Here is a 12,467-nt window from a genome sequence, read left to right on the forward strand (position 1 = left end):
CTGTTGCTGTTTGGTTCCTGTACATGTTAGCAATTGTTCTTCTATCTCTGTATTTGAACCCTAATTTTTTTAAAATGCTGAACATTTTATTCCAGTCTACGTTATCGAAAGCCTTTTCTAGGTCTATAAACGCCAAGTATGTCGGTTTGTTTTTCTTTAATCTTCCTTCTACTATTAATCTGAGGCCTAAAATTGCTTCCCTTGTCCCTATACTTTTCCTGAAACCAAATTGGTCTTCTCCTAACACTTCCTCCACTCTCCTCTCAATTCTTCTGTATAGAATTCTATTTAAGATTTTTGATGCATGACTAGTTAAACTAATTGTTCTGTATTCTTCTGATTTATCTGCCCCTGCTTTCTTTGGTATCATTACTATAACACTTTTTTTGATGTCTGATGGAAATTCCCCTTTTTCATAAATATTACACACCATTTTTCAGTTGGTATTTACAAATTTTTTATCAACTTTTTTTTAAACAGGACTACCTTATCTCAAAGTCTAACAACCCCTATTGTTATATACGTACAACCTTTCAATTGTCTTTCAAAAAATAAAAAAAAATAATTGTACTAATTACATAAATTATCACATTAAATTTCATGATTGTAGAAAAACCAGATGTAAATATACAGTGTACTAATTAATGGAGACGTTTTAAGATTTAAAAAAAAATTTATTTCAGTTATGAGTTTGCTTACATGGTATAATTTGTTAGTATGAAATATGTTCACCCCTATATTTTATCACTTCTTTTACTCTTTTTGGCATACACTGCACTGATTTTACACATTGTTTTTAAAACTTGTTATCCTCAAATCAAACACAGACTGCACTGTTAATAATTTTCTCCTTTTTCATACAACCTGGCTTCCTTATTGCCCTCTTGCAAATGCCGCATTTATTCTCATTAAGCTAGAAATTGGGCAAATTTCGTGGCCAGTCTGACAAAAATATTATTTACACTCATGAACATTTCTACTGCTGTTGAAAAATGACAAGCATAAAGCCTAATTGAAATATCCAATTTTTGCCTTCCAAAGAGGCAGAACTTTGTTTTCAAAATGACCATATTTTTTGTTTTCATCATTCCTTGATAGGAACTAGACAATGAGGTCCTTTAACAGAAAAACATCCCCAAAATATTTTTTACAGAATTTTCATAACTGGATGTGTCTGAACAGAACCTCCATCTGCCCTTTGAACGAACTGCGATGTTTCCCTTTCAATCAATCTTCAAAAATATAATTTACATATTTCTTAACCCACTGTAGTCCCTTTTTACTTATATCTTGTGATAGCAACTGGTTTTTCAATGGACATTGTGCTTTCCAACTTTTTTCAAGCAATCTTTATTTCATAACTGGATCAAGAATTTCAATACCAAAGCCAGCCATTTCCCTTTGAAGATTAACACCAGTTTTTTTTTAAGATCAATTTTAGATAACCTTTCTGGCAAGGTATCTTCCTTTAGTATCTCTTTTTCTGCAACACTTTCCCTTTCTTCAAGACTTGAAAGAATCAGTTTTTTTCTGATGGGTAATGGAAATAATCCATCAGCTTTTAAACTCATCCCACAATATGCTACAAATTTGATATTGAGACATTAAAGAATGTTCGGGGGTAATTAAGATTGTAGTTTATTTTTTGTGTAAGATTCATCTAAAAAATTAAATCCAATGATGACAATAAGAAAATACACAATATATATTAAAAATTAAACACACAGATGAAAAAATTAAACAAATCTAGTTAATATTAACTTAACAACATCATGCATAAAGTAAACAACTACGAGCACAGCTGTTTATATAATAATCAACAAAGGTGGCCACTACTCTTTGCTTGGCCACCAACTTAATTCAAATTTCTCTCTACGGTGAAATTTTTCAATTAGTTTGCACAATGTTCTACATAATACTTATAGAGATAGATGCATAATTTTGTAGGAAGAATTTAATACTTTTTGGTTCAGAATCGGAGAAGAGTTCATAACATCAATTCTACACTTAGTTTATAAAAAATCCTTGATGTTATAAATAAATTTTAGAACTAATTTTTTGGGTGTATCCTGACCCTGTAGGAGAAGTCACCCTCTGCTGCCCCCTCCGTTCTGAGCCCATCCAGCTAACATTTGTAACAAAACAAATTTTATTATTTCACACTAACCTGGTACCAATTTGATCGCCTTGTTGTAACAATTCTATCTCGGCCGGGTGGAAATATGATTTATCTCGATGTACTGTTAAATGTAAAAGAACTCTTCTACCTATCTCATCGACTGCCATTTCTTCAGCAACACTCAACAACTCTGGAAATAAAGCCTGCAACCGCAATGAGAAAAAATTAAACTAACAATGGCATTAAGGTAATTTAAAATTATCTTACTAAGTGAATTATTAAAAAAAAAAAAAGGTAATTTTGTAACTACTCGAATATTTTAATAACTAAAAATTTCACCCAAACCATAATGTGATAACGTAAAAATAAAGCAAATTTGTCAACATAGTTTCTTTAATACAGCAGTTGTTAAGAAAATAATTATTAATATAAACATAATTATTAATATAACATGACTGATAGTATGTGGTACAATAAAATGATAAAATGAAAATAAGAATATTTAAAAAAAAAAAATACTGATTCATATATAAGCAGTAAATTTATAACCGTGGAAAAGTACAAAAACTACAACCAGAAAATTAAAGACTTCCCTGGAGAAGTGAGGGTGTCATTTTTCATCCAGAAGATTCCTCATTTATATCTTGGTCAAGCTTGATATTTTCTTTTACAGTAAATAGATGAACGATGAACAAGCTTCAAACTTATAAGGTAAATTAATCATCAACTAAACAATAACCAGCAATGTAATATGTACAATGGATGGCTGAAATGCAATAGGTGCTTTTAACTCTTAAATGAAACAATATGGGATGAAAATACATTTTATTTGCTGCAAAGGCTTACATTTATTTTTCCTTATAGTCACAATTTCCACCTACACATTTCTTCCAGTGGTGAACCAATTTTCTCATTCTGTCAATTAAGAATGCTTACAACTTTTCCTTTATCCACAATCTCACTGCATCTTTCAATTCATCATCCGTGGTGAAATGAATGCTTTTAATATCTCTTTAATTATAAAAAAAAAACTGAAAGTCGCAGGATCCCAAATCTGGTGAGTATGCAGAATATAGAATCGGTTCAAATCTCAACTTCATAAGAGCCTTGGGCACACAATGAGTGTAGCCGAAATCATGTTGTACGAGCATTACCATGTTGCAGAATAATCGGCTCCATGGATTGTCAAATACGACATTTATATATCTTAAAGTGTTTCAGAAGTATCAAAATGAGGTGTTTCTACCTCCTTTTGATGTTTTTCATTAATCACAGAAACTGGTCAACCACTGCAAGGTTAATTTTTAATGTTTACTTTACCGACTTCTGATGCGTGATATTTTATTGTTCACATACTCACAGCATTTTAATTAGCAGTTTAATCACTATAAATGGCTCAGATGACAATGGACAATGACTGTCACTAACTCGAATTCAGTTTTCTGCTGTTAAAAATTCAACCGCTATATGTTATTTACACATGTTGACATAACAGATGTACTTGACCGCATAACAATGGTAACTGACAGAAAATAAGATAGTGTGGGACAACTGAGTTTTAGAATATTAGAAGTAGGAAAATGAAACTACAAGATCGGAACTGTCACTTCTTGTAACATCCTGTTCTCCCATTACATTTCAGCGGTCTTCATATTTAAAAATAAAAAAAACTGTCAGCTTGTGTACAACAAAAATTATATTAACAGAAAAATAATTTTATTCTGGTTGGTTATTACAAGCTAAATAATTTTTAGATTTTCTGCAGCGGCCTGGTACTGAATGACTGGTTAGACAGTGCATTTAATTGTGACAAGTTTGTCAATCTTAAAAAAAGAAAAAACTGTATTATGTATGTTAGAGACAATTTAAAATAGGCAACAAAGCTGGAAATTAATGTTGTCCAACTAGTTGGTGTAAAATACTCCAGATCACTCAGCAATTCTGTGCACTAGAGTTACTGATCTTTCAGGTAAGGTAAATTACGGTCAATAACTCATTGTCTATGTTTTTATTGTGTAATTTTCTGGTAATTTTCAGTCTATCAACTTTGGGAAATTTTTCATTGGTGGTGAGTTATATGCTCCATTGATTTTTTGACCAAATATTTAACAAACAAAAAATAAATAATATTACTAACAGTAATAATCATGTAATAAAAAGTTAATTTCTGAAAATATTCATCAGTAACTACCTTTTTAATGAGCACTGTATCGTCTACAGAATCAAATAGAGCAAGCAGTAAGAGATGGCCATGTTCAAGTTCTGATACTTCTTTAACATGTGTCTTCAACATCTTAACTGTCGTTTTCTTCATCTGCTCACAAAAAAAAAAAAAAAATAATGAATAACTAAAAAGAATTCACAAACATACTTACTTTATAATAAATATGGAGATAAATATTATTCATAAATTACAAATAATAGGCAGTTATTATTATATACATTTATGTAAAATGTTGCTTATTATCAGATTTAAAATGTGCTAAATGTAATTTTTCTGTTATTTAGTATCCTGGATATTTTCTTTTTGTTGATTTTACCAAAATATTTCCAGTTTGTATGATATTTAAAGAACAATTTTTTATTGCATTATTTTGTTGTAATATTGATAAAATTTTTATATTTGTACAATTAACACATTTTTTGGATTATTAATTTTTATATTTTTTCATTCATACGGTTTTTTAAATTCGAAATTACATTTTTATAAACAAAATTCATGATTCCTTCTTCATTTCACATTAATTTAATATAAAAATAAGATTAACTCCAATATATATATTTTTTTTCTTTTTTTTTCTTAATTTTCAGAGGATACATGAAATAGAAATAACTTAAATGATTTATTTTTTATACGTGTGGCACACATCTACTATTTTTATACTGGTGTAAATTAAAGAAAAAAAAGTCTGGTACAGGTCTTGCGTAGTCCATAAAAAAGCAAAAGATAAAATTTGTCACTTTAATTAACAAATCAAACATATAGGAATGGTACGGTAGGAGTCTTAACAAGATAGACATTTGTACAGCTCATAACAATGCTAAGAAACACAAATAGTTTTGTTAATGAATGACAGAGACCGTTAGAAGAGGTGAAAGTTTATAAAATCCTGTAAAGCACTAGTGGAAACACAAATACTGGAAAATGGGGACTTGTAATACATGAAAATTACACATACTAAAAAAAATACTGTAGCCAACATGTTAATGAGATTTTCAAATTAAATTTTAATCAAACAAATTTATTAAACAAAAGTAATTGTGTCTCCAGAGTTTCAACAATTCAATTTCAAAATTATTTTACATTAATCAATCTATTTATTCATTTTATTTATTTCTAGAACTCAAGTCTTTTTTTTGAGCGGTATTATTATTTTCCTAATAAGTATGTTGCAATTTCAATCTGTTTAGCTTGTGAATAAGCAACCCCCCCCCCCCCCTATGGCCCAACGAGATGATTATATGTACAACATGTAAATAAGTTATAGTCTTGTACAGACTCAGGCCAACCATTCCTAAGACATGTGATTAATTAAAATCCAACCAGAAAAATACAGTGGTAATACAGTGGTACTGTCTAGTATTCAAATCTGTATAAAAGTGACTAACATTTACTCGGATTTGAACCTCAGAACCTTCAAATTTGAAAAATCAGCTGTTAAAGAACCTATTTGAAATGACACATTAACCACTAGATTTTTAAGCAGCATTACGCAAATAAAACTTGACAACAGCTTGTATGCAGAGGGAAATTTTAACTTGAGAAAATTTTCTTGATCTACAGCAATCAGTTTATTAAGCATGGATTTTTAATAAGTTGGAATTTTATCCATATATCAAACCCTTCAATTTTTACCGTGCTATACTTTAAAACCTCCAGGGACCAAAAGATTATAAGCAATGTAGTTTGTTATCCTTTACTTATCACCTATTTTGTTCTCTTTTTTTAGTCAATCAGATTATGCATCTACTAAATTATATTTATATTTAACAATGAATACCACTCACTTTATTTGTACCATGCCAAACGATATTCATAGCGACAATGGTTCCATCTCTTGAAGTCAACAGCTGCAGTAGAGATTCAACAAGTGATTCAAGTAGCTCATTGCGTTCAACTGAATCACAGTGATTCATATAATCATGCATAACACTATGAAGAAGACTACTCACCATAATGTGTTTCCTTAAAAAGAAAAAAAAGATTATGAAAAAGTTAACTAATAATATATTATAATGGGTACAAAAGCTTTCAGAAAGAAGAGAGAGAGAAAATGAAGAATCTTAAACAGACAAAAAGCATAGAAGGTGCAAACAATGGAAATTATTACACTAAATGGGTTGGTATGAGTACTGTAGGTCAGGAGATATGAATACTCCCGAGGACCACTGAAGTGACAGTTTTTTCAAGTTAGAGTTAAATTCAGTGTGCGATTAAAGCAATCATGGTGTACAGGAGTATTCAGAGTAACTGTTTAGTAACAAATAAGATAAGAGAAGAGTGCGTTACAAGTATTCCATTTTGGACAGTGGTTGAAAACAAGACGCTGTTCAACAAGTTATTTGTGAACAGAATGAAAGTGACATTATTCTATTCACTCATAAAGTGGGTAGTTCTTTTGTAAACAGTAAAAATGAATAATACTTGCATAAAGAGAATGGTACGAATTGTAATTTTTCCATTGTTATCTTATTGTTAACTTAATATTAGTTTCTAATTATTATGTGTATATTAAATCATCATTGTATTTTGGTATTTATAATTTATTTGTTATTAAATTAATTTTGAATCTTATTTTAAAACTTATCTGTAACAAAAATGAGATATTTACATATAGATTTATATTTAATTTTTGGTTCAAATTGCTTAATCAGAAGTAAGTAATGTTATTCATTACCCAAAACTTAAAATAACCTTCCTTTTATTGCATGTTACAACTTGTACTAAGAGGGATCTATACTAAAATATTTAAAATAAGTTGTATGTTGATAAATTATGTAGATTTAATGAATTTTTAGGGACTGTTGTTTTGAACTTTGATTTATTTAATCCTTTGAGATTAAATTCTTGATTGCATCTATAATCATTAAGCTTGCTTACGAGTGAGTGCAGGATGCAAAGTTCTGGGCCTGGGTAAAAAAGAAAAACATTTTTCTGGGTACATTTTGATTTTTTTTCAACATAGTCACCATTAAAGTTTATTCATTCAGCCCAGCGTAACCACAAGAGTGCTTATACCAGTTTAGTACATCAATTTATCCAACTTCCTAAAATAACCATCTATGATGGCAATAACTTCATTACTGGTTGAAAATTTCTTCTCTATGCCGTTTTTTTTAGGTTAGGACACAAGTGATAGTTACTGGGAGCCAGTTGAGGAGAATATGGAGAATGTTGGAGCAATCTGAATTTGATTTTTGTCACTTCAACGAATGAAATGTGAGCTAGAGCATTGTCTTGTAGGAAAAACACTTTTTTTTTGCTAAATGCAGTCATTTTTCCTTAATTTCATCGCTGAGATACTGCAGTAGGGTCGCATAATATTCGCAGTTTGTTGTTTCATACTTTTTAAGATAATCAATGAAAATTATTCCACGTACATTATCAAAAAACAGTTGTGATAACATTTTTTCACAAAAAGTTGTTTTTGCTTTTTTTTGGAGCTGATTGGACCTTTTTCAACCATTGTTATGACTGCTTTTTTATCTTGGGAGTGTAGCGATGAACCCAGCATCAACCGTCAAAAATTGACATAAAAATTCCTCTGGATTGTGCCAAAATGTTCTTTTAGCACTGCTTTTGGTCAGGCTTGAGCAAATGTGGTACCAATCTAATGCATAGTTATTCATGCCAAAATGTTTGTGTAAAATATTTTTGTTGACACATTGGCTGGTAATTCTTAATTTAAGTTCACAGCAGATAACTCTGGATCAAGTAGGTCTGAATAACCAATCTGCATTGAAGTAGTTTTTCTTTTACAGCCACATTTGCCTTTCCTTTGAGATAAAAAGTAAACGGTTTTTTAAAATCGTTTTAAAATAGCATTCACTGTCCCCAGTTCAACATCCTAAGAAGCTATTTGTTGTTGAGACATACAGGTATCAGAAAGAGAAACAATCTTCGAACACTTTCTTGGAGTTATGTCCATTATTATATATGTATTCATTAGAGAACAAAAAAAAATGAAAATATAATTTATAATAAAAAAATTAATAAACTTTCACAAAGTATTATTTATAACATGAAAATTGCTAAATAACCGAAGACCAATAACCTCACATTACCCACACACCTTAAAGAATGGGTGTGATCAAACAATGTAACATAGAAATAAACAAAAAATTCCATGTTTTTGGATTAATCTACATGCACCATACAGACATACTACACTACACATTATTCAATAAATAGCTTACTTTTCCAACGCTTTACTGATTATAGATTTAGTTGTCAATAAGATGGCAGGTTTAACTTGTGGATTCTTAGCAAATAAATCAGATAGAGTAGAAACCGTTTCATCTTTTGACAATTTAAACAAATTTCCATACAACTCTTGGCGCATAATTAATTTCTGTGATTGACTAGCCCACGTACTGTATGCGTATTCCAACCACCTCGATGCTATCTAAAAATATAAAATTAAACCGATGAAGATAGGAAGATATAAACTCAAACAGAAATAAAATATTATAAAAATATAAACAATTTAGTTACAAATGTAACAAGACATATCACTGCTTATAGCCAGCACCGGCCAAAATAAATCGCTAATAAATGAAAAAGCAGATGCACTAACTGGTAAAACTATAACTGAAAGTATCTGTAACACAATCAAGCGATTATTTATTGGTGATTCATAAAATAAACTTAACTCTATCGACGACAGTAATAAAGTTCTTTTCCAGGGAGCCTATTTATTAAACATGTAATGGTAGTCTTTAACTTGCGATAACTTTCTGACTGACTTCAAAAAGAGGAAGTTCTCCAGTGTACTGTAATTTCTTTTATGTATGTTCAAACTATATCATTTTACTATTACAACTACACTTGATGCATCATTTTCAAAATTATATTTTTAACTTACTGAAGACGTTTCTCAAGTGGTTCTGTCATAAATGTTTCATACAAACTGAGATGTTTTAAAATGAAAATTCTGTAGTCTAAAAAGTCATATCAAAGATATTTTGCTTTTTTTTTGTGGTCATCATTGCTCGGCATTGGATTGTAATAATGCATGTTATTATTATGATACTGATGTCAATCTAATATTCAGAGTATTTTCATACAAAATAATGAACTTTTTTCTTTCTTTTGGGGGGGGGGGGCAAAAATGGTTTGCATTATCATCACCTGGGACAAAACTATAACAAAAAATGCCTCTTCTTGAATAATAAAAACATTAATGAAGTAAGATTGAAAACTATAACAAGATTAAAACTAAAATAATAAAAGAAACGTAACCATTAAAAACTGAAAACCCAAAAAACAAGATAAATCCATAATGAAGAATTACTAATATAAATTAAAACAGTAAATATTACCATCTGCCGTACACCAAAATGTATAGATAGCTGAAAACTACTACTGAATACTCAAATATTTATATATAAATGGACCACTCTGAGAAATCGTAAAAAAATTAGGTAACACCATTTCATTGTTTCCCAACAAACTTCCCATTCCAACCCCTACTTTGAACTTGTGACACAAAGCCACATAACAGATACAATCCAAGTATTTTAATAATTAATATTCTTGAATTTCATCTAACCCTTAGCAGTTTCTTTAACTTGATTCTGTGCATTTCACTTATTTTTATTAGGACAAATATTTTCTATTTTTTCATTTCTGGCAAATGGCTTTCTTATACTTTCCGACTGTAATTCTATCGCTGCTGCAGCAGAAAGCTAATAAGAAAAAGCGTAGCAATTTACCAAAATTTTAGGTATCAAGGTTTTCTAGACTAACAGGGGTGCTGAAATTTTGATATTTCAAGACCCCTTTAAACCCCTCCCCCACACACTGTTACAAAAATTTCTGGAAGCACATGGGTCGGCCTGTATTTTAAATATCTGTATACTGGCTCAACATAAATAAAAAATGGCTTTGAGCATTAGTATAACAAAAGTTCATACAAACTTATTTAAAATTCTAAAGTTTTTAACCCCACTGGATAAGAGGCCATTATGGTGGTACAAATTTTAATTTTTTTTTTGTAAACTATAATTTTTATTAGCCTTGTTAACATTGTAACAATCAGCAGACTTACTGAAATAAATAAGGACTCCAATAGATAAACTTTTAAGCCCCAAAAACCAAGGAGCTGTAGGAGGCCAGTACTTATAATCATTTTTTTTTTTAAATTTTAATTTTCAAGATTAAAAATCCAACTGTCTATTAATGAACAGGATATGGGAATCTTTTAAATAAAGAAAGAATTTTTAAGAATTCGATAAATATTTTAGTTTTTGTTTTTAATAATTTCTGAAACTTTATCACTTTCCAAGTCATGGCTATTATTAAAAATATTATATGAGCCAACTCATACATATAATTTACAAGCTACCTAATTAATATAACTTTTGAGTAAGAGACAAAGGATCCACTTTTTTTCTCTTTTTTTTTATAATTATACTCTAAATACAACATAATTTTAATGATAAAAATGCCATTTGATCAAGAGGATCAACTGGAAATTTTTTACTGTCACTATACTTTCAATAATTCATGACAATAGTAAAAATGTAATTTGATCACAGGGGTCCAATCGAATCCAAATTTTTACATTGAACATTTTGATAATTTTTTTAATTGCATTCTAAATGCTGCATTAATGTTTAAAAAGCCTACGGCATCTTTGAAATAAAAATCTTTCAAGATTTTTGGAAAAGTTGAGAAAGTTTGTTATCCTTTGCAGATTTTTTTTTATAGTGGAAGTGTTTTTATTATCATATCCAAATTTTAAATGACTATAAACAAAAAAAATTGTAAAACGTGAATTTAAAAATCAAAATAGACCAAAAATAATACTTTTAATTTGCTACAGACTTCAAAACTTAAAGAATGTGAAAAGTATTGTTCTGTGTGCGTAATTTCTATTTTATGAATATAAACATAAATTGGAAGTATTAAATACCATTTTAAGTCTTATTTCTTAAATTGTTGGCCGAAGTGAATAAACGAAACTGATTTCTTATCAGAAATACCTTATTAATAAAAGAAATTACTGACTTAGATAAATATTGTCTTAAAAGTTGTTGAATAGCATTTTATTTTTCTTATAAGAAATTACTTGTAGCCTTAAAAATTTGTGTGTGGTGCACTTTCAGTCTAGGTATTTCTTTTTCTTAAAAAATTTATTTTCTTTAAGAAATTGCTGATGATGTTTACTATTTCGATAAACAAATTCTTTCATAATCACCATTATCTTCATCTAGTACTTGATAGTCGTCCTTCATCTGTTTATCAAAATTATGTAAAATTGTGCAAGCCAGAAAAATCTTTACAACTTTTTCCAACTTTACTCGAATAAGGTTTCCCAACAATGGAAACTACTTCTTAACTTGTCCGAATACTCTCTATTATATTATTCTTTCTTTTGTAGTAAGTTTCATCTTCAGCATTCTGAGGATTTCTTAACAGTATAAGCATCATGGAGCAACACCATAGCCACTATCTCCCTTGAGGCAAGCAGCCCCATTATGTTTTGACATTAGTTCTGGTGTTTTGCTGAGTTTCCAAATATGACTGTCATGAGTGCTGTCCAGCCATGAAGCATCAACACCAGTAACTTTCTCCTCTACATCAGAAGTAATTTGGACATTAATACTTACGTATCCCTTTCGATTTATGTAACAGTTGCTGAACCGTGATGGTTTTTTAATTTCTAAGTGTGTACAGTCTACTACCCCAATTGCACATTGCATTTTAAATCTTGCACTCCATTTTAACTTGGCTTCACAATCAACTCATCTGCACTTTGGGGGAAGTAGATCCAGTCATTTCCTTTTGCCATTATTTTACAATGAAAACTTTTACTAACGGTGAATGCCGAAATCTTCACTCACACCAGTCTGAAATTCAGCGTCGGCAAAGTACTGAAGAAAAATTTCCATCTTCTGTTTCAATGACAGGGCTGCTCCCTTCTTTTCACATAATTATAAGGTAAAAAATTTTACTTAAATGATCAACTGTTCCTTCATCAAAGCAGAGTAGTTCTTGTAACTACTTGGATTGATAGATCCTGAACTCTGTATTTTTTACATTTAAAAAGTTCATACAGGCAGCCATAATGTTTATATGGTTGGTCTGGAGATACCTTAAAAATTAATCAATAATTTCTTATAA

General features: G+C 29.9%; 1 protein-coding gene across 4 annotated transcripts in view; it reads right to left on the bottom strand.

The window, feature by feature from the left end:
* Nucleotides 1-12,467, bottom strand: part of LOC142329763 (pumilio homolog 3-like) — a 49,473-nt gene that overhangs the window by 14,485 nt on the left and 22,521 nt on the right. For all 4 annotated transcript variants that reach the window (XM_075374528.1, XM_075374529.1, XM_075374526.1 and 1 more), the window contains 4 exons: nucleotides 8,537-8,745; nucleotides 6,128-6,305; nucleotides 4,311-4,433; nucleotides 2,168-2,322 (listed from right to left, as the gene is read on the bottom strand). In XM_075374528.1, coding sequence (XP_075230643.1) covers nucleotides 2,168-2,322; nucleotides 4,311-4,433; nucleotides 6,128-6,305; nucleotides 8,537-8,745 — 665 coding nt within the window. The remainder of the gene's footprint in view (nucleotides 1-2,167; nucleotides 2,323-4,310; nucleotides 4,434-6,127; nucleotides 6,306-8,536; nucleotides 8,746-12,467) is intronic.

This window comes from Lycorma delicatula, chromosome 9 (genome assembly GCF_047948215.1).
Source record: "Lycorma delicatula isolate Av1 chromosome 9, ASM4794821v1, whole genome shotgun sequence".
Lineage (NCBI taxonomy): Eukaryota > Metazoa > Arthropoda > Insecta > Hemiptera > Fulgoridae > Lycorma > Lycorma delicatula.